The following is a 24,621-nucleotide window of genomic DNA, read 5'->3' as shown; positions in this document are numbered from 1 at the left end:
TTCACGTGGAGAGGGATGCTATTCAAATGGGCTGGATTTTGTAGGCATCGTTTTAAGCATAAACATCATTGCCACAATTTTACTTCCCCAATCTCACTCCATCTACACATGCGTCATCAAGTTTCTCCACCAAATGTGTCAATATCAATCTCCTACTCTTCAATATTGATCATCTCAGAAGCTTGAGACATTTTATAATTTAATTTGTTAATTTGATCAAAATCACAAAATGTGGCATGCACATATATGAGTGAATTTTAAATATATATTTTTCTGATATGCTATAGCCTGAGAAGCAGTTGTCACTTGTGACAGCTACAGCACAAGCAAAGAAATATACTGTTAATAAGTTATTTTTATGATTGATCTGCTTTATGTAGAAGGTAAAGCTTTTTAAACCAGTTTTCCCTTGATGATGAACGCATGTATTGGGTCACATCTGGACCTACAGTATAGTACAGTAGGTTGCATGGGCCTAAGGTACAACAGTACACTAAGCCGCATGGGCCTACAGTACAACAGCAGTCTACAGTAGATCACATGGGCCCACAGTACAGTTGATTACATGAGCCTAGTAGGTGGCATAGGCCTACATGAGCTTTGACGACCATGCAGTCTTATGCAAAGGTTCAAATGTAATTTAGATACCATGTTATTTAGACAGATGCCAGGTTCATTTGTTGACCTTGCATCCTATAATTTGTATAGTTTCAATGATGATAGGTTCTTGGTTTACCTATGATCCTAGATTACAGAGGCACTACATCTCTATGCATTTGATGTATTACCTTGTGTTTATCTTGCTTTAGTGCAAATCGCTCTGGATTAAGAGCGTCTGCTAAATGCCTAACAGACTACAACAGGCCGCATGGACTTACGGTACTGTAGGTCTAGCATTATAGCCTAATGAAACCGTAAAAAAAGCCCTTACAGCAGATTGCATGGGCCCACAGGAGCCTACAGTAGGTCACATCTCACAAAGGGAAAATCATGTGAGTCTGAAATTCTTGCATCAAACGTGCACAAGCGGAACTAATAATGACCCAGGCAGAATACACCACAGTGGGGGTTTCTCCATGTTGCAAATCATTTGGCAATCGATTGATGTTTTACAAAACCCAAGTTCCTACACTTCAGGATGTCACCGTGGCGTTTGTGGAACATACATGAGACTCTTGTTCTCGTTCTGGTGTTGTAATCTACAATACAGTAACCGAGTCGTTTTTGTTACTTGTCCCAGGAAGCCCAAAACCTATTTATTTTTCTAAACAAACATTTAAATAAGGAATGACTTACTCATTTGAAGGTTTTTGGGGAATCTACAGTATTAGAGTCTTGTTATACTGTCCAAGGTTAAAACCAAAATTAAGAATTAATTGAAAACAACAAACAATGTTTGACGTATGTTTGATTTGCAGCAAGTGTTGGGACATGCTGGTGTGCAAGACTCTCCAAAGATGATTGCACACAAAGTGAGATGAAGTAAGAACTCACATGTGTCCATACATCTGTGAAAAAGATCACAGCAGACAAGGATGTGATTTAATAAAAAGGAAACGCACAATGGGGAGACATCTATCCAAGAGTTTCCAGTGTCCCATGAGGCCTTGCATGAATTAAGGACATCACTTCCTGTTGTCGATTCATTTGAGTGATCTGTGTCTGTGTCAGTCAATAATAATGTTGGAACACAACCTGACATAAATCAGGGTCATATTAGTCTACCCACTTCCCTACAAGATCGCCCTCCACACAGCTGATTCAAATTAATGATCAATGGCTCTTGACACTTGCTCTTAGCTGTAACTCCTGTCCTGTATTTCATTCTTACTGACTGCTGTGACAGCTGAATCTCTGCATGGGGATTAAATGGTGCTTGTTAAGTGACTCCAGCAGCGCTTGATAATAAGCATTGATTATTAATTAGAAACATCTGTGCTGAGGGAGATCGTGTAGGGTAAGTACAGGCAGACTACTATGACCCCTTTTGATTTCTGTCATGTAATGTTCCCACATTATTGTTGACCGATTTGATCCCTCAAATGAATTAAATGACTGACAGGAAGTGATTCCCATAATTGACACGCCCCATATCCCCATTAAGCTCCTTGGGAAACTTGTGGATAGCTAGCCTCATTTTAATTAATTGGCAATAGAGGACACAGTCAGTTAACTCCCGCCCTTGGGCACCCCACCATTGACACAATGTAAAACTTACCAAGCACCTTCAAGAATAACCATGCGAGGGATCTATTAAAACATACTAGCAACCCAGACAATAAATCAAATCATCACTACAAAAGTAGTTGCAAGGGAGTGTGTTAGGCTATATGTCTAACATTTAAGCTATGGCCTATTTGTGTTGGAGGTTCTATCATTTTTGCAAATCAATGCGTTGTTATAGGCTATATATTGTAGTTGTTTTCACTTAATTTCTTAAATACTTCAAGATGATACTTAATAGTCTAAATTATCATCCATAGTGTTGTTTATACCCAATGCTTTTCATACAAGTAACTTTAACCATGCACATGAAACTGATTTTATATAGGCTACTGTACAGTAGCATGCATGCTGCTATTTTTATATGCTGGCTATGTTTTACAACTGCACGTGAAGCATTTCTATTCCACCTTCCGCATTGCCACCTGCTATCCATTGCAAAATAAATGTTGGAATTTTGTATATCTGATTCCTGACATTGACCTCTTCTGTGTTATAATGTCGTTTCTTCTCTATAATTCTCTCTTCCCTATCTAACTTTCTGTAACTGCAATATTGAGGAAAAAAATATCTAACACACATTATAATTCTTGTTGACCACAACAGTTTGGTACATGTTCTTTGCCTAAACATACCATAATGCTAGCCTGGCTCCACCCCCTGAATCCTTTGCCTAGCATAAATGAAAATTCAGGCTACCATAATGCGGCATTGAGGGAATAAATAATTTGAAAGAATTAACTATTACATATTGGTCTTTTGTTGTGCAATGTGCACCATTTCTTGTCTCTTTTATTGTATGCAATTTACATCATCCTGATTGCTTAATGGCAGAGCTTTCCCACGGGGGAAATTAACTACCCAAGTTAACTACCCATTCAGCTATAGCCACCCTAGATGTTTCACTCAGTGTTGTGCAGTTTTGTCAATAGTACAATTACTCTTAAGCTAAGGAATACAGTCTTCATGCTAGAATGCATAAAATAAAGACTGTTGTCATTACAATTTTATTTTGGTTGGTTTACAAAATGCACCATATTACATTTTCATCGAAAAAGTGCAACTCCCATATTCTGTAATAACCACCTCGTTATGCAATGACTTATTACATAATGCATTGTTTTAGGAACAGATCACTTGACAGGAACAGAGAGAAAAGAAAATCCATCTATGTTTCACCAAGTAAACTGATGCTAGCCCATAGGTGGCACTGTGGCATCGTGACTAATTGAGCAACACACTGTCATCCACTTGTCCTGTGAGATCAACATTCAACATAGCATCACATAGAAAAGAAAAACGTGTGTGACATAAATTACAAACGAGACACACGTTTGCTTGCTTTCAACCATAAATTGGAGGAATGGCTAACTCCACACAACCTGAATTACAACTACATTGTTGTGTTTTTGCTCACTTGAACATTCCGTCTTGCTGGCGTGAGAAACATTCAAGCACAGAGAGATAAATAATAACCTCACATCAGTAGTATCAGTAATGATAGGGGACCAAACAGACTTATATAGCCTAGAGACAACGAAGAGACGATCTTCCTCTCTGTGCAGGGGTAGGTGGTGACGCCTAATAGCCTGTTACCACTGTTTTTATTTCGTTGAACAGGCAATACTGCATCCATCCCTCCCACGCATACCCATAAAACACATAGTTGTGCTCTCATGCCAATGTGTTGCATCACTACTACGGTCATCCCATAGGTGTTTACGTAATTATAGGCTAACACTGAGTGATTCATAGTCTTGTCTGTGTGTGTTGTATTTTGTTGTTGTGAAATGGTAGGGGGTTGATATCCAATACCTAGTATCCACACCACGCACAAGATCTTGATTTCTCATAAATTAGTGTTTCACTATTGGTTGACCCTTTTGGAATACATATTGACACAGATCGTGACCCTGCAAATATCATGTGTTAGGCTTCTATAGTATTTACATTGTCATAATTCAAACAAACCAATGCATTCTCCAGCAACTAAAGTATTCGTATTGGTAGAACTGAAATCAAGTAAATCAGATGATTCGCTGCCACAACAAATCTATCTATAAATGCACAGAATCACTGTGTATCTGCCTGTCCGTCTGTGTGTGTCCCCGCAGCATATCTCAAGAACCGTCTGACCGATTGACGTCAAACTTCTGAGATCCCTGATGTCATTATTATGATGTCATAGTACTGACGTCATAGACAGGCCTCCAAGTAGCTACTATGACAATGGGTAGTGCAATAGGTAGGCTACTCTGATAACGGGTACAAAAGGTATTGCATAACCAGAGGGGCATGCGTTCCAAACGGGCATCACCCTAGTTACAATTATATATACAGTAATATAAATATTGATGCACTAGCTGACAACCAGTGACATCATGACTACATTTGCATTTAGGGGTTCACATTGGGTTAGCTTGGTCCACGAATCACCAGAGATCATTCTCTCAAAATGACTTTTTTTGTGAGCCGTACACCAAATATAATACGAATTTTAAAATAAACACTTGCATTTGACATAATACAGCACACTGAAAGTTATTCTAAGTCATAGCTAGTTCTGTTAAGTTATGGGGCGGCCATAGCTGAATGGTTAGTGAGCCCACCTGGGGAGCCAGAGGCCCTGGTTGTCCCAGGCCAGCAATTTGTTTTGGTCCGTGGGAGCAAGAATGTCTAATTATTATTATCATGTTAAGTAAACTACTTTAAATGTTCTAAACACTAAATAACCTAAACACTGTTTAGTACGGGACTACTTTCTTTTTCTGTAAACGAAATAATATTTACGAGTTTCACTATTTAACAAGGCACTGCCCATAGTACCTGTCCCCACCCCTAACTAAAAAATACTGAAAATGACATGTGACATGTTGTGAGCTTGTAAATGAGCTATTTTTGCTATAATGACATGCCCAAAATAGGGACACCAGGTTGAAATTGGTTAGTCTCAACTCTTTCCAAATTAGACCTGCTGGTGTACTGATTAAAAGGTAATTTGTTCGTTTAGTACTTTAGTACCAAGATGTTTTTTGGTTTGGTTTGTTTATTTGTAATTTAACATGGTAAGTTGTGCTGAGATTAAAAGAAACCGTATTACTGTAGCTGGCTATTTTGTCTAGATGCTCACCACCTGGTCTGAAATTTGACACTTGGGTGCTCAGATACTAAACCTGCTGGCTGTTATGAAATCATTTTACAAATCGTCACCTTGCTAAACTAATTCACATGGTCACATGGTTTTGTGACTTAGGCCAAAAAACATTCCAAAGAATTGCCTAAATCAGTAAATCAGTCAAAAAATAAGTCCGATTTAATCATATTTAAACCTATTTAAATCTCTTATGTTACATAACTGAGAGACAGTGTTATTTTTATTTTAATAGTCATAATTTGTTATAAACGTTTTGGGTGAAATGATTAAGAAATATCATATAGTTTTGTTTTGTATGAGTTCTTTATTTTTCCTGAAAAAAATGACTTTGGCCATTAGTTTAGCAAGGTGACAATGACCCAGGACTAAATGGCTATGGGGATTTTGTTTTTAAACACCTTTTAAAACACTTTGGCTCCCATAGCCTACCAGGCTACCACATAACCACACAACCAAATTACAAACTACTGAATGGCTCATCAAGAACCTTAAATAACTCCAATATACTATACACATCAATTGCAGTTCATCAGATAGTCTCTGTCAGGTTAGAGTAATAGTGCACTGATGGTAGATCTGTGATAATAGTGGCATCTGATTAAAATAAACTGCGTGTGGTTTTGCCATTATCTCTTCAAGATCAAATTAAGAACATAAGACATAAATGTGCTGTCAACAGCAGTAATGAGATCAGCATTATAGTGTAGGCACAGCAGGATCAGCATCACTTTATTTTATTTGCCTTGGGTGTGAAATTTGAATTGTTGACATTGTTGCATAAGCATAAGAAAACCTGTGTATGCATATTGAATAAGGAAGTAAATAAACACACAGGACATGACATTTGGTTGACACTAAACCATGTTATTGTTTACCTTTTAACTTTAATGATATTGTGCAGTAGAAGCACAACCCAACTCCCTGAATGATATATTAGAAGCATGAATGTGTGCTGACATTTTTAACATTTCACTTTCAAACATGTTTGGGGTCATTTTAACTTTTGTGAGCACCCCATACAGTTTTGTTGCTTGATTCAGTATTTAGATATTTGATATTTATTATATCAGACCCTGCAGAAACCTCTTGTCGCCATATTCTAACTTTTTGTGTTAGAATTTGCCCCTTCCTATACAACTCCAAACTCCATTTTAACCATAATAGATTCATCGAAAACACCCTTCCTTGTTTCTGGTGACTGATATGTCCTTCTAATGCGTGAGGGGGCCATGTTTTTTCAATTACTTTTTTCATGTATTTAAAACTTACAATAGAAAATCCAATAGGAATAGGAAGGGGCGTGTCTGATAAAATGAATATCAAATATCTACATACTGAAACAAGCAACTTAAAAACTGTCTGGGGTGTACACAAAAGCCTGAGTAGATGTTAAAATGACCCCAACCATGTCTGAAAGTGAAATATCCCTTTAAGCTAAACAGTTCCCTGGATTAAGTTGTGAATTCATCAGTCTGATGAAGTATCAAATTGTAAGAATAAATGAAACCCAGAATAACTAAAAGTTTGCACAGAAAAGGTAAAGAGAAATTAGTTTTTTGGAGGGGGACTCGATACTTTGGTGATATACAGTAAAGTGGTCATGGGGACACTATGTACATTCAGAGAATTGGTGTGGGTGGGTTTTGAGAAATCCTGAGGTCTGGGCCATGTTTGTTGTTTCAGAACAGACAAGTTTGGATAGCCTGCCCTACCATATGATGTAAAATGTGCACAAAAGGTGAAAATGTTAGTATTGGTAACTTTATTGTGTTCAGTCCAGCTCAGTCCAGTCAGTGACAGTCATGGTTGGACATCATTTAGTTGTTCCTGATGCGCTCGCACATCTCCCAGTCTTTGGTTCCTTATTGGCATCCAGAACAGCAGCACTTGTTTTGTACAATACCCAACCTCACACTTGTGTCTATTATTAGGTTTAGGTTACTATTATACTATGATATGAACGTACTATTGTTTCTAGGTGCTTGAGTGCTTGCGTAGACGTACCGGGAATTACACACCTGTGTCTAATTAATCAGTGATTGGGTGATGTGACCCACTAATCTGGTCCAGAGCGTCTACAGTTGGACCAGAGCTAGTCCCACCACCAACTGCTCTCTTGTGGCCAGTAATAACCCCAAAAATACAAACAGCTTAATATTTTCAAAGGAAAACAAAAACACCCATATTGGCTGTAATTTCCTTATGACCACTAGCTTGTGACTTGTGCAATTTTAAATTGCACATGTATTTCATCCATTCACACAAAACACAATGGTATGACTATGTCATTCTCCAACAAGTTCTTATTGCTGATGGTTGACCAAGTTGGAAGACAGTTGATATGGTTGGAATGTCCTGGCATGTGGTTTGAAACTGAATTATCTTGTCCCCCCTGGGTGCCTCAGGGTTATGTTAAGTTCAACCATCATCATCTGACTGTTTTACACAAGTTTGTTGATGAATTATTGTGTTTGACATTTTGTTGTGTGAATTGTATTCTTGAAACCATTGCAAATGAGGGCTTCCCTCTATCGATTATTAAATGAAGATTGAATTCATGAATAAATGAAAAAGCACCAAAACTTAAGGTTATCCAGACCTACTGTGTGCAGCTTTCACACAACACAACACACCTCTCTCACACACACACACACACACACACACACACACACACACACACACACACACACACACACACACACACACACACACACACACACACACACTTCACCCCCCTCACCCCTTCTCAGGTTTTCCTGGCAACCCCTTTCAGACAAAATGTTAATATTCTGATTGGTTATCAAAAATACTTCCATTCTCACGATCAGAACATTGTTTCAGTAATGTGCGTGACATTTCTCTAAGCTCAGTGGTCAGGTATATAAAGCTTGAGCACAATGACCAAATGTATCACGATATATGTGGGGCTCTGAGGAGTGCAGGATGAAACTGATGCATTAGAAGAGGAAGACAACACTTGTATGATCCAGATCAGTGGAGTTCAAATGTTTTGTGCCCAAGGCACACAAAAAGGCAAGTCAAAATGTATTTTATAATATTTTCACTGTTTGAGAATTTAAAAAAAATGTAAAACAAATGTAAACGTGTCACAAATAGGTAAACCAGGTTCAAAGTGGTTAAAACATTTTTCAGGGTAATACAACTTGCCTCTGTATTGGGAAATGAGTACACACATAGGCTACTGAAATAGTAAATTAAAAGATCATTAATATTTTTTTGTATTGTTGTATATTTGCAATAACAATGTGTGGTTGTCACAAAATTCCAAGGCACACCAGGACTTGTCTCATAGCACACCAGACTGATTGGAAACCACTGATCTAGACCATGAGACCACTGATGAGGAGCAATTAAACTGACGAGGGTTCTGCTGAGGTTGCTGATGCATTGATTTTATTCCTTAGTCTTAGCCCTTTCTTGGTGTTATTTTCCTAATAAAGGTTATTTTGTTTTCAACTCCCCCCAATGTAAAGCACTATATACATTTTAGATACTATTATTAAGAAATCAGAATGTGTTCTAGTTTTCATCCCCACCTGAGGAGAGGAAGACCGTCATTGGTAGGACCCCAGGCCAGGGCCATGTCCCACGGTTAATGGTATTTGATCTGTTCCAAACCACAGTGATAAACATGACCAACACATCTACATAGAAAATTGGAAGCATGTACATGCAAGTATACATGGGTCTGTTGATTCTGTGTACACACTGTGTACACCAAGACATATCAATGTGCCTAAATTACAGTGCACATATTTGCAAGGCACAGGTGATAAATAGCATAATATATTTCCTCAGGTACAGTACAGTATGTGCTATAGTCACAATAATCAAGATTATATGTTTATTCAAAAACAAGTAGTTGTCATAATTATCACAAATAAAGTTGATAACTTAACTATATCATTCTAATACATCAGGTGATAATATAGTAGAATGATGGATTTATAAATATGTATCGGTCATTTTCGACTGGGAACACAAAAGTTGGTAATATGAAACACACCACCAGGCTTAGCTTTCATATGAACAGCCTACTACTCTATAACAATGTTAAACGGCAACTTTGCCGATTTGTTTTGACCTGAATCCTATCATTTTAATGTCTACACGTGAAAACTTGACATAACACTTCCCAATACATTCTGTGTGTTGAGGGGTTTGCTATGAGCTGGAGAAGCCTATGTAAAACTTCTCATTTTGCGTAGGCTGTATTCATTGCTGGATCATCTAAATGACACAACCGCAGTCAAATTATTAAATATTTATAAATAAATTACATAAATAAATAATATGAATTACGTACAGTATATCAATGTGTACGCAAAAGACAAAGCGTGACACACACCATTTTACCAATGAAAGATGTGCTTCTTTTTACAAGATCAATTTATTAATTATTTTTCCAATGACAATGGTACAGACAACATGAAAGCACAGAGAGAGAGGGAGAGAGAGAGAGAGGGAGGGAGAGAGAGATTGACGGAGAGGGAAAAGAGAGTTGGTATGTTGACTTGAGCAAAATGCATGGTTACTATGGTACTACTGGTTGGGGTGGAGGGATAAGGAACACCAGGTCACGGTACATGATGGAGGGAGAACAGGCAAGGCAAGAGTACCAAATGGAGTAAAAGATATCGTATCAAAAATTTCTTTTTTTTTTGTTCTTTCATATATATATATTTATATAGGACTAATAATTCTCTTTTTAACTACCGTATGCAAAGCAAAGGAATGCCCCTTTTCATTTTTTCTCAAGCCTTCCCTAAGTAGAGCCAACTTTGTTTTTAAAGAAGAGCCAACTTTATCATTATTTTTGCTTGGAAATAAAACATACAAACAAAAACAAAAACAGACTGGACACGATTTGGGGACGGGGTTGGGGGCGGGGCATAAGAGCATCCTGGAATCCTGTCCGATGTGGCGTCGAGTCTCGAGGTGCGGGTCAGATTGCGTGGGAGAATGTCTTGCCCCTGTAAAAATGAAAACATATCATTTTACCGACTTTGTACAGTTTTTCTTTTAGTTGGTGATTTACTGTGGTTAAAAATTTCATCTAAGCGTACAGTAAAGACTTATAAGGAGATATAAGAAAAACACAATTGAAAAAGATGTCTAGATGACATGCCAGTACACGTGTAACAAAAGGCATCAAAACTCAACAATGAGTTCTAATTACATACAGTGAGTACACTGTGCCAAGTGTCAACACACAGAAATGCTTCCATTCTTAGGGGCCATAAGTGATGAGCAAATATGTAGCTGCATGTCAAACACATGCGTGAGACGACAGATGAAGCTATCAAATGTATTAAGCTACACCTGATACTATCTAGCATCAAAACAATACTGACCTTTTAAAGGTCACACACTGGCCTACGTTTGTTACCTGACCCCCCCCCCCACCATCCCTAAATGAGTGTTGAGTGTTGTGCACCGAAGATAGCAGATCTACAAGCTCACTTGTAGAGCTATTTCAGGTGTGCAATCGCGTATAAATCAGGCATTAAGCCTTCTGGTGGGGGGGACTACTAAATTAACCATACAGCTGCGGTTTATTGGACTGGATTATGGAAATTATTAGTGGAACAGATTATTTGACAATCTTCAATGTACATAATTACATCATTTAATTACTCATTGATTTACTTTCTGCCACTCTTGCAGGATAGAAAGCACAGAAAACTAAACTTTTTGCTTTTGTTAACGCCCCAGAAATGGATACAACAAGCAGGAAATCCCCACTACCAGGCAGTTATGTTAATTAATGTAATATTTTATAGCTAAGCAAAGAAAACACCAAAACAAAACGCTTTTCTATCTGCACATGCTGCCAGTTGTGTTTTTTTTTTCTCAGAAACATAATTCCTTGGATTTCATTATTTCAACCTGAAACCTAGGCAGTTAGTGCAGTAGGGCAGCAGTTTATAGTTACTGTAGTGGAATAGTATTACTAAATAAACAGTCCTCTCCCAGAACATTGTTGATGCACAGGAACAAAGCTACTGTTAGGTGATACTGTTCTGGTTAAACATTAACATCTGAGCAAAGGGATTGCAATGTTCTCAGACACCAGGGGCTGGATACACCAATTGTTTTGAACTCGTAAGGATTAAATGGCGTATGTGTGTGGCCGACTCGCCCTGTGTCCCAGCTTTGCATGTCTTCTGTGCAAAGTGCCTATAAAAATTCCAATCAGCCCCACTTCAAACAGTGCAACAAGTTATGCCTAGCTATAAACATCCAAACCCCCCACACCTCCAAAGCACACAGAAAGATTGCTCCCAAGACCGCAGCTGGGTTCAGAGAAGCCAGAATATGTAGCTGCACTGACTTCACTGACTTCTTACAATCCTTGTAAGAAAACAAATTAAAACAAAACACCTGATTGAGGTTCTCTGACAATAAAAAAATCAAGCTGCGGTTTACTTCACAGTGCAGCTGAAACTGAAGTCAGATGCTTACGTACAGTAAATATGGAGCAATAACTTGAAATAACAAACAAGTGGTAAAATAAAATAGAGGTAAGTATTTGAGTTATGGAGACAGACTGGAACCCATCACACACACACACCCTCTACCTTTGTTCGGTGGTTGGTTGGAGTTTGTTCATCACTACAAACCTTGGCTAACGCTGTAGCTGTGACTTGCATGGATGACAACCAGCTCATTTTCAATACTACAAACAAGGACTGGGCAATTAACCAGAAATATATCGAAACCGAAATGTAGAATCTCTAACAGACTTGATCTTGCTCATGTATGTTAATTGAGAAGCAGTTTTTTTTGTGATAATTCATTCATTCATTTATTATATCAATGAATTGATCCGGGAAAAAAAACAAATTTATTTTTTATAATCAACTAAATTGATTACCACTTAAGCCCTGTATTATACAGTACAGTAGTTGTTGTGCAATGGTGGCGTAAGAAATAGCCGATCTACACAAACAAGCTCAGAACTTCTGAGCTTGTACATCTGCCATTTACATCTGCCATAGATACAAAAAAAAAGTTGTAGTGGGGTGGATTCAGCGGCTACTTACGACATCGTCTTCATCCCCTTCTTCTCAGCGTCTGGCCGGGCTCGGTTCAGAACCTTAAGGAAATCGGAAGTCTTGGCCCTCATACGTGTGTGAATGTAGGCCTGTGGAAGGGACACGCAAACCAAACAAGTTTAAAACAGTGTGTGTGTGTGTGTGCGCGCAAGGGGGGTGGGGGGTGAATAGTTGCTTACTGAGCTCAGTGCATAAATCGCACACTCAAAATCATAGACTAAACACACACGCCCCAATTGTTCCCTCCTTGACACATTCATTCATCCGATGAATGTGCACGTGGCCACACACACACGAGTCAGACAAAAACAAACAAAAGGCCAGCGTGTACACACCCAGTCTGATTATTTTCTTGTATATTTAATACATACAGTAGTGAGTGATACGTTAATTTATCTATGCAAATGAATGTTTAGTAACAGATAAACTTAAATTTAAGGTATGATAAATGTAAAAACGCATGAAAAACTTTCCTTCTCCCCACAGCTACTTACTTGCACATTTAAACCACATATACCATCCTAGAGACTACAAGCCACAAATAGCGAAAATACCACATCTACAAGTGAATATAGCTAATTTAAACGTTGTGAACTTGCAGATCTGCTATTTACAGTATGTTTTAAAGAAAATTGCCCAAAACAGAGATGCCAGGGTTTATGTAGTGAAAGCCTTTCATTGAAGATGATTTGTTTTCAGTGTCACATCGTAACATATTTTACATACTAGGTTCCTACCGACATATCTGCCTCTGAAATGCCAATCATGCGAGGGAACAGGTTTAATTAGAGGTTATGGTCAATTGGAAGTACAGAACAGCCACTCCCCCAGTCTCACTTGGACTTTCTATTGTGTAGAAGTTTCAGGATCGTTGTGAATGTGGCATGGAACGTATTATTACATTTTGGCAAGAATGGAGGCCAGCAACTCTTTTGGTTTTTACAAGAGGACGAGGAGGGGGTCAGTAATGATAAACACCTGTTTCCTGAAGCATTCACTTCACCATCTTTGATCTTAAGAGACAATTAGCTACATCTCACATACCGTACCTGTCAGCCTTGGGAATATAGTACCAACGCCTACACACTTTCTCACCATTTTGCTTTGAACGTGGTAATTTAGTTCATAGTTATAGAACATCATCTTTTTTTTCTTTTCTGATTAATAAAAATGTTGTGAACGATATCACAATACCGCCCCCCCCATCAGAATCATGCCGTCCTAATACACATGTATGCCTATTGACTTAACCCATTCTACAAATGCCTTCTAAATCAGCAGTACACTTTCAAGATTTTTCAAATATGTCAAAAAACAGCAGATGTACAAGCTCAGCGTGTCACTTTGTGCCGTGCTGTGAGCTATTTTTGAATAGCCAACGCTAAAATTTAAAATGACACAGATGCTTTCCCGGTTTTAATGGGTTAATTTATACAACAGAGTAGACGTAAACTAAGCCAGTGGTTCTCAAACTGGGGTCCAGGGACTCCAAGGGGTCCTTGAGGAGATATGGGTCTGTAACTCTGGGAGTGTAAAAATGGGTCCATTTGGTTTCCATTCGTACACTCCCAGAGTTAGGATTTTATTGTGTAGTTTGGGGTCCCAGAAACAGAACATTTTAATAAATGGGGGTACTTGGCCTCATGCATATCCAACTGGGAGTCCTTGACAATGTTTTAAGTTTGAGAACCGCTGAACTAAGTATTAAGCAGCCTCACCTTGGAGCACTTTATATGGTAGTGCAGATAGTCCCTGAAGGTGTGGATGAGGTTGATGGTGTTGTCTCTGGCATTGGCATTGGTGTGACGAGGGAACAGCACTGGACCAACAGAGAGAAAACCAGAGGTTTATACGTTAGTATAAAATAAATCAAGACAAGAAAATAGTATACAGTAGCATATAAAATGAGACAAAACCATATAATTTTTTTACAGGGGGGTTAAAATAAACCATACTTAAACAATCCAAATAAACATGGTTTTCTTTTGTTAATGTAGGATGTTTTGAGAGCGAGCTCTTGACACAGAATGCACAGGAAAGCATTATGTAAGACTTTCATATATCCATGCTAAATAAAACAATAGGACTGAGGTTATCAACCGGGTTCAGTTGCCCTTTAATGTTGGTGGTTCTAACGGTTATGTACAGGACTGACCTATCCAATGTTATCTCTTTATGGTTGGTGGCGCTAACAGTTAAGAAAAGGACTGACCGAAGGTGATGTATCCAATGTTATCTCCCACAGCAGCATCTGTGTCTTTGAGCTCCAAAGGGGGCTCCCGGTGGCTGAACAGCACCTGTGGGGCTGTGTGGCTCGCTCTCCGGCCCTCCTTGAACTCCTAAACACACACAAAGATATGCACACGTGTGAAAAGATAGGAGCGATGTTTGACATACTAAGAGAAGAATCTCTCACCCCCCTGCCCCGAAATAAAATGGGCCTTTATCTTGCAAAAGAAAAACCTCAAAAGCCTCATTTCGTGATAGTACACCAGTTCCCAGTCACCCGCTATACACTTGTACAAATTCAGACCAGTGTACCTAAACATAGACCCTAAGCTTGGACAAATAAGGTGCGATCGGGTTTCGCTCCAGCCTCGCCGACCAGACCATTAGACGACCCACTGACCTGCATGAAGACTTTGCCGATGATGACATCATCATCGTCTTTGAACACCGTGCTGAACACCACCGTCACTCTGTCTTTCTTGGCCTCCACGTACCTGAGGACACAACATGTCAATGATTTGACCTCCACTGATAAAAGGATTAAGGTAAGAATGATAATTAAGGGGCAAAAGGTTTAGTCTAACTCTAAGGTCACAGTGCAATGTGGTGAGAGACTTTTAAGCAGGTTGGTCAACATCTTAACTGCACTTTCCTTAAGCTAGTCATGAATGCTTAGACAAAATTAGGAAATAATTTGGCATTTAGACGTCAACCTGAGTTACCACAACAAAAAAAGAAACTAGAAAGATTTTCGAGTGGAGCGCAATGCTATGACGTCAGTCAATGACGTTATCTATGCTGTAGGACTCCATATTTGGGCATGGTTTCAGCCCAATCAGACCACAATTAACGTCCATTATAAAATTAAAAGTTAAATATAATTTAAAAAAACACATAATGTGAAAACAACAACAACAAACGTGTACGGGTACTTCCTCTGCATAATTTGGTGCTTATCAGTAGACATACAAACGTGCCAAAACATGATCACTCCCGTGTCAAATGTGTCTTCTCTTTTTGTACAGGCACAGGAATAGAGACCTACATGGACTCGTCGTCTCTGTAGTGGACCACGGCTCTGGACGAGTCCTCCTTGCCCTCTTCCTGGAACGTGAAGTATTTCTCAAAGACTGAGGCGAAGCAGTTCCTCTTCAGCATGCCCGCTTGGTGGATGACCTCCTCCTTGTTGGCTGGCACGGCGTCCAGGTCGAACAGCAGGGACACATTGTAGCCTGAGAAAAGAATCAGGTAAAGATGATGAGGACACATTGAAGCCTGAACAAATTGTAGCCTGAACAAATAACCAGTTTACAAGTTAATTGAACTCTGAGTGTGCACACATTTACAAATTCACAAATGGACCCTTACAGGTCCATTTGGTTACATTTGTACATACAACTACAACTCTCAGAGTTGCAAACCGATAAATTAACACAAAGTATTTAGTGTATAGGGTTACTTTTAACAGAACATGAATAAATACTACAGTTTAGTACAAAATGCCACTGAAAGGTATAGGCTGAAGCCGAGGCTTATTATGCCTACCCTATTTGAAGAGTAACTTGTATCAACACAAAACAAAAAAAAACAGTTTCAAATTGAGGAAGTTGTCTGATAAGATATTACAGTCAAGTTAGAAAAAAGGAACAAACAAGATGACATCATACAGCACTGCAATGAAGCAGTGGATTTAAACTGCGACATAAGCGGTTTTACATGAAAAGCCTCCCTTTTCATATCTGCATGATACCACCATAGGGTATCACAATGATGTATTAGATTAGATTCCACTTCATTGATCCCTAGGGTGAGGAACTCAAGTGCTACTTTGGCCACTTGGGGCCGCTTATATAGACCTTTACTGATCCTGTTGGGGAAATTTAGTAGTCATAAATAAATTATTTTTAAGGAAGTCTTTACAAGGTTTCATGTCCATCTCCATCGTCAGATTCAAATCCATAATGTTGTCATATTAGCACAGTTTTTATTTTCTTTAACACCAAGTGAGTCGTTCTGCCATGTCTCCTCTTGTCAAAACACATGAACTCTGTAACCAACACAGGTTTGTTGCGTTTTTCGATGAAGCTGCCCGTTGACAGAGACGAGCTTGTTCATTTATCATTCCATGCATCTCGGAAGAAAAGGCTGGTTTTAATTAAAACAGCAGGTGCGGGGGTCAAATGTTTCGATATTCACGCTTTGTAAACAACACGCTGTGTGAGTGTCAGAGAAATCTATTTGTTTTTTTTCTTCTTAATAAAGTTGGTTCCTTCCTTTTATGTAAAGCCACTTTGGGTACTTAGAAAACAACTATATAAATCTGAGCCATTATTATTATTATAAATCTGATCTCCTCCTTGTTGTTACCGGTCAGCTCAGAGTCATTTCCTTCGCTGATCTTTTGCCTTGTATAATTTATTTTGTGTTCGATGTGTACAACTACAGCAGCCACTAGCTGCTATAATACATGCATATTGTTATACTATAAACACAACACATGCTACCGCAATGGCCGAGTTGCCTACAGAACCCTCCACAATGCAACGCTATGTGATGTTGATTCTCATCTAAGCCCAGTGCATGACTCCATATGTAAACAAACATAACATTATGTTAAGTCACATTATTATATGGCTTATTACCAATACTGCAACACAAGACTGATTTAGCGCCGTCACGCAAGCAAACGCGACAATATTGACAGTGGTTGCTGTAGGCTATTTTTTATTTGCCAGCACGGCTCTCGTAATGATGTGTAACATGTTCAGTCGATCCTCATAAAATCTAACCGGTTTAAGCTCCTACACTGAACCGGGTAAACCGGAAATCAAAACTAGATGTCTTTGATGACAAAGGTGACAAAGGCTTCACTGGGTGAACTCACAGGCTCAAAGGCACCAACCATGACAGGCTGTCAATCAACCAATTAAGCTGTGCATTAAGCCATGTTGGATGAACGCTGGAAGAACTCGCTGGGGAATCTCTTTCATGCAAAAAACAAACAAACAAACTATTCTGAATGCTGTGTTCAGTGGGGGGGGGGGGGGGGGTGTCTGCACAACCAACTTACTTGACTCTGGAGCAACAAGGTATGTTCCATAGACCCTCTTCAGGAGCTGAAATGACAGGAGTAACACATTTTATTTCAATGTGCACAGAGTTTACAACAGGTCTTGCAAGAAGATCAATGAAACCAAGAAAAAATAGGAAAACAGCCATTACAGAAAACATATTAACAAATAAAATGAAGGAACATTAAAGGGCAACTTTGCCTATTTCTAACCTGAATCCCATCATGCTACCGTGAGGAGAACATGTGAAAATGTGACATAACATTTGCCGAAGCGGTGTGTCTTAAGAGCTCGCTTATATAAAAGCCTATAAAAAGGTAGGCTGGTGGAGTCATGAGAATGGTCTCTCCCCTCCTCCTGGAACTCTGGCTCATATGGGGCTGAGAGGGTCTGTGAGGTTTTGCAGGACAAAACTTGAGTAGCACTTGAAAAAATACTTCAAAACGGAATAATCTATATAAAAAGAAATCGAATCCAACCTACAGTAGTAGCCAATGTGTATTTCAACATTGCTGGCGTGGTACTACAGTTTTAAAAGCCCACTGTATGTGGACTCACAAAGTGCATATTAGGATCACAACATCCTGTTCTCCCACTGGTTCTCAACATAGCTAAATGACTGATAGTTAGGAGCCAAATGGACCCTTAAGAGATCTATATTATAGACATTTCTGTAACTTCTATATTCGGTATCAATGAAAACAAAACATACATATACTACGGTACTACTGTAGGTCAAGTAAGGTGGACTATCCACTTTCACATGAGATGGGTTATTGAGAGGATTTAGAGACATGATGAATACAGGGGTCATGTGTCAGTATTAAAAGCCAAAAAGCCAGCAAGACAAACTTGCCCTACCACAATAGGCTTGTCTATTAGAGGCGGGTTGTGTCGAGAAGATAATTGCAGCTTGGCTCGGATGAAAATAGACAAAGAGCTCCGGTCTGAAATCGCTACCTGTCACTGTGGAATTCCTTTAATTCCTTTTAACAGGTCGTTCATGAAAGTCCTTGCGGTCTTGTTTCCAATGAGAACCTGTGAGCAATTGGGGTTAAGAGTCTTGCTCAGGGACAAATTTCATATCATCGGCACATATGCTGGGATAGCCTGGAATCGAACCTGGGGCAACCAGGGCCAGCTCTGGTTCCCTAGGCGGGCTCACTAACCACTCAGCTATGGCCGCCCCATAATGACAGCGCTAAGCTAGGTGGCATCATGCAAATCAGGCGGAGGTATGGAAGACATGCAGCTCTTCAGGGGTGTCGGGTGAAAAACGTATTTAAATGATTCACTCTTGCTCCAGCCTGCCCAAGCAGAACACTAGCCAGCATTCACTTCCACAGAAATATGTGGCTAAGCCATATCTTTCTGTGGAAGTGAATCCATCTTGATAAAGAGTGCACACACACACAGATAACACAATGCTTGACATATCAGTTGCAAAATTAGCCTCATTGGATTACCAGGAAGCCTTCTATTTCTTAACAACATCTGGATTGCTCTCTCCCAAAGCTAACTCTCAATGGTGGACAGTAAAAGTACCTTTACTTGAATACTGTATTTGAGTACATCTATACTTAAATGACTATTTATATTGGATACTTGTGACTTTGACTCGACTACATTTCTAGAAGGGAAAAAGGTACATTATGAATTAACCACTTAAGCAGAAAATCATTTTTTTTTTATGTCTACATTTCAATAAAGTAATGCATTCATATAAAAAAAACAAAATGCAATTTGTACTTTTGATACTTAGTTCAATGTTGACTGAACATCTTTCACTTGTAGTGGAATAATATTTGACCAGGAGTATGTATTCTTTGACTACTTGTCCACCACTGCTAACTCTGCATCCTGTCTGGTCAACGGCTTCCTTTTCATGCGGGCTTCTTGGTACTGCTGAACCCCATGCATCTCCCTGTCTGCACTCGTAGAATTTGAGCGACCGAGGAGGGCAGTGGTCCACTGGATGGCAGCCAAGGCACTTCATTCAGCAGCGGCGGGTGGCGCTACGGCACAGTCAGCACTTCCTCACTTTGGCTGACTCACAGAGCATACTTCCTGTTTTCAGCAGAGGCTTTATCTCCATACAAGGAGAAGGAGCGTGTGTGTGTAAGAGGGTGTGTGTGCCGACATATTCAGCTTTTCTGTAGCTTTACTCATGTGAGGTTTTACATTTATTAGCGACAGCAGGGTTTCTGCCTTTAGGACGGTTTGAGCAGCAAAATCCCAACTACATTCTCTCATGAAACTATCATGTGACAGACGGATTTGAACCACAGTGGTTGACGTACAGGAAACAGGACTGCGTGTACGCATGCATGTGTGAATATTTAAGAAAGAGCATAATTATGCACACACTTCTCGTGTGAGAAAGAGAGAGAGTGTAAAATATGTCTGTATAAATATGCATGTGTGTGTGTGTGTAATCACTTCCCACAAGATTCTCACTCACACACACACAAACACACACAGTGGGAAGTGATTGCAAGAGCAGCCTGGCTCAAACATGTCTGCTTCTGTCTTAACTTGTATAAAAAACATGTCTATGAGGAACAAGACCCTACAGACACAGCCCATTTGGGAAATAGACCTCAGGGTATGTAAAAAAAAATAAACACCCAAAAATATGTCTCCCACCCTCATTGTGTGTATGGGTGTACTTCTCTCACCTCGTCAGCCCCGTGCTCCTGCAGCTCCTTGTAGAACTTTAGGGAGATGCTGACCATCACCTTGGTCTTTTCCCCGTTGGGGTTGGAGATGTGGTACAGGACGCCATCGAAGTCTATGGCCAGGAGAGAAATGCTTAGGATCTACTGTCATATAAAGGCCTAATAATGGTCATCTATAAAGGTCTACAGTCATCTATAAGGCTGAACCCAGGGCAGTAACTGCTGTATCTTTTATAACCACTTAATCCCTATATCTCTGCTGTCGGGCAAAATGTCCACAAAAAATCCAAAATATTAACGTTTAACACAATACTGCCTCATCAAAGTTGGTATGGTGACATTGTCAGATACTTGCACGTGTTCTTATATTATCATCACTTTACCCAAATACAGCAGGTTTTTTTCCCATCTGACTTCGTCATTCTAATCAATGATGGACAAAACAACAATCTCCACAAATTGGAGTTGGGTGGTTTGAACGACAGTTTGAGGATCCAATGGAGTTAGGAGGTTTTAGTCAGAAGCTCTTTTTAATACTTTTCATTGGTTCAATATTTGTAAAAACCCAAACACAGACGTAAAGGGTGTTCAATAGCACGGATTCATTTAAAAAAGTTAAAAAGTTGAAAAATAAAATATCAGTCAGATATTTCACATTAATACAGGTCTACATATGACCTCACCTGCAAAGGTCACCTCCACAGCCTCTGGTTTGGTTCTGCCAAGAAGAAAACACAGTTTGATGTAAAGAACAATGAAACACTGTCATTGGTGACAGAAAATAGTTTCAAGGAAACTGATGCACACCGTATTTGAATGTACTTGAAAGCACTAAGTCTGTACTTATTTTTTCACGTTTTTACTGCACTATATAATTGTACAGTACGTATTTTTTTTATGTGCCAGCTGGCATGTCCAAGACAAGTTTCCCTGAGGGGTAAATAAAGTAACCTTCAACCTCAAGAAACCCACTGTTATTTTGAAGTCATGAAAGTTATTGAGCTATTGCTTAACCACTTTCAGCCTGGCACCCCTATTTGGGCACATAATAATTATAGGTGAAAATTCCCCCACATTTTCTAAGATAGCACATCTACAACTCTATGGTACGTCTACAACTCTATGGTACGCGTTTTGAACTCGTAGATGTGACATATGGAATTCAATATTTAACTAAACTTACATGCATATATACTGTATACACTGTGTGTGTGTGTGTGTGTGTGTGTGTGTGTGTGTGTGTGTGTGTGTGTGTGTGTGTGTGTGTGTGTGTGTGTGTGTGTGTGTGTGTGTGTATCTATCAGGGGTAGGCAACCTTATTGGCACAGGGGTGGCACAGTGAGAGGTTTTTTCTTTTAAAATGAAATATTCAAAAAATGTTTAATCAGTTAAATGAAGTCCCCCTCACATCTATACACAAATCACATCCTGCACATCATTCTACAAATCATTACACCCTGATGTGAAAGAAAATATTTCGTGTGTGTGTGTATATAGCCAACTTTTTAGATGTTATATGTTTTAGATGTTATTCATAAATCTGCAAAACCGGTGCAGATACAGTACTGTTGTTGAGACTTGCCCAGGTTGTAGAGCTCCAGTATATTAGCAATGGCTTGCAATGACTTGACCCAGGAATGCGGAAGGACGCCGCCGGGGGAAAGGGCGATGTCTTGGGCTCTACGTTATAGTCTGGCCACCGTGGCACAAACAACACTGGTGCATGTACAGTACAGTGCTTTATGTAGTGTTACACAGATGAATGGCACTTAATTCATGATCGCTTTACAGCAGCTGGCCAAATGAGAAATATAATGACATGATGTTGTATAACTGAACTGGCAGGTAAACCAGAGGCAGTTCTCTGCTACTCATAACATCTAGTTCACCTGACTGACAGTGGGAGAACCACCACTAGATCTCATTCAATGTGGAATAATAAAACCTGATCAACTGAGTTGTTTAAACGTGGGTTTGATTGATTGATTTTTAAATCACCAACAGAGACACCATACATACACAACTGATCACCCAGTTAGCATGTTAGCTCGCTACCTAGGCTGTTAGCATCAGCAGACACACCCCATCTATAGGTGTGTGTTTGTATGTGTGTGTTGGCCATAGTGGTGCCTGTTCCACCTGTATAGTCTCTTTTTAAAATGATCAATTATAACCCGCAGCAAACATTCATGCACGCTTCATGCACGGCTATAACCCAGCGGGTTTCCTCCTGTCTGTCATCCCCGGTTTGTTGGCCGTCAGACGGCTCGGCTTACTAGCCATGCTAGCCGACGTTAGCATCGATGCTAAAGCGTCTGGAAACCAAAAAAAAAAAGCCACTGTGTCTCTCACCCGTTGGAAGCGGCGTCAAACTTTAGCGTCAGCGTCTCTTCTATGATCCGGTTGTTGATTTCTAACAGAATCATCGCAGCGGCCGCAGCGGGTCGTTTATGGTCTGGGTTGTTTTGTATGGTTATTGTAGCTTCTTTTGTGTCAAATTTCTCTGCCAAAGATTTTTTTTTTCCCCTTCCTTGACAGACCCGCTTCCGCCAAGGCTTCCTCCTGACACTTCCGCGTGTCTCACTGGGGCACGTGACCTGAGCGTCAGCCTGGGGGTTCCTAATGGTTCCCCACCCTAGAATTAAAGAGCTAAAAAGGTTACATTATATCAATAATGTATAATATATATTTATATATATAATATATAATAATATTCAAAAGGTTGAGAATCACTGTCTCAGTGATGTGAGTGTGACGAGACAGTGATTCTCAACCTTTTAAATATCAATGCACTAGCATCAGGCCACAGACACCTATTTGATTTTGTTTTTTAATCTCTGGGACCTGAATATCTGAGAGTGTTCCATTTGCACACTGTCAGAGTTAAATAAACACTCAGGAGGAGGATTTTATAGTGTAGATTCAAACAAATATATGCCATTATTCATATTAAATGGCAATTTTGAACATTTTAATTACATAAGAGAAATGCTTTTTAATCCACAGATAATGAACACGTCTTTTGAGACAAAAATGAATATATAATGCAATATCATTTACATTTAATCTCCAGGTGTGCTCATTCTATATGACAGAATTAAATTAATACATAAAAGGTCATTTGATTTAACATTTTTTAAATATGCCCCCCTTAGCTTGGTCTCTCTCATGTTCTATCATTACTTTGATTGAGCTAGATACAACATTTTGAATAATAAGGACATTCTCTACAAACAGAATATTTAATTTTGAAAGTTTAAAGATAATAGACTTGTTGGTAAACGATTTGATTCAAACGGTAGGCTTTACAACAACTCAGAGTTTTTGAGGAAATATCAAATTCTCATACCATTTAAAGAATATCGTCTTCAATGCAATTGGGATATTAACTTACCATGGTCTGGCTGGCAGCTTACTCACTGACTGTCAGTTTATCTGATAGGTAGATTGTGGTTTTTAGTGAGAGAAGTTACATTTAAATGAGTTCACAAGTTCTACCCAATAAAATCTTTCCTTAATATACAGATCATTGAGTCTGCTCAATGAAAAAAAGACAAGCAAATTTTTTTTTAAATGTATTACAGAATGTAATAAACTGTATACTGAAGGTGAGGAGATAACAGTGGAAAGAGTTAAATCTATGATGTAACGTCATTCTCATACGTTCTCTCATTGGGCTAACTTCTAGCCAGTGAAATAATAGTGAAATTAAACTTAGATTTTTTTTTTTTAAAGTATTTCTATAGGCTATATAAAATGGATTATATCTTGTCATTAACTGTGCACTTCTTTTAAATCTAGTCTCATAGAACTGAACTTGTTGATGTTATCCTATATTAAAATTGTCCGGCCGGCCAACCGGCCGGCGGGTGGACTCAGCCATAAACAAACCACGGCCACGTCACTATGACAACATAAACAAACCACGGCCACGTCACTATGACAACATAAACAAACCACGGCCACGTCACTATGACAACATAGCCATAAACAAACCACAAGTCAGCTCCATATATGGGCATATACTGATGACATCAGGAATCTCTATATATGATCTTGAAAGGGACAAGGACTGACAGATACAGAGATCTCCATATATGGGCATAAAAGGAACAAGGACCGACAGATACAGAGATCTCCTTATATGGGCGTATCAGCATGCCCATATTTGGGCATATACTGATGAC

General features: G+C 39.2%; 1 protein-coding gene across 1 annotated transcript; it reads right to left on the bottom strand.

The window, feature by feature from the left end:
* Positions 1-9,769: 9,769 nt before the first annotated feature.
* On the bottom strand, positions 9,770-23,003 carry arpc2 (actin related protein 2/3 complex, subunit 2). The gene is made up of 10 exons (XM_080422943.1): positions 22,787-23,003; positions 21,118-21,152; positions 20,435-20,547; positions 17,756-17,801; positions 15,731-15,917; positions 15,086-15,179; positions 14,669-14,795; positions 14,175-14,275; positions 12,445-12,545; positions 9,770-10,371 (listed from the first exon to the last, which is right to left on the bottom strand). Exons 1-10 carry the CDS (start codon positions 22,858-22,860, stop codon positions 10,344-10,346), a joined length of 906 nt encoding a protein of 301 aa, XP_080279069.1. The 5' UTR covers positions 22,861-23,003; the 3' UTR covers positions 9,770-10,343.
* Positions 23,004-24,621: the final 1,618 nt, after the last annotated feature.

This window comes from Gymnoscopelus braueri, assembly GCF_963280865.1.
Source record: "Gymnoscopelus braueri genome assembly, chromosome: 24".
NCBI lineage: Eukaryota > Metazoa > Chordata > Actinopteri > Myctophiformes > Myctophidae > Gymnoscopelus > Gymnoscopelus braueri.
The sequence above is the reverse complement of the archived record's forward strand: the minus strand, read 5'-3'. Positions and strand labels throughout refer to the sequence as shown.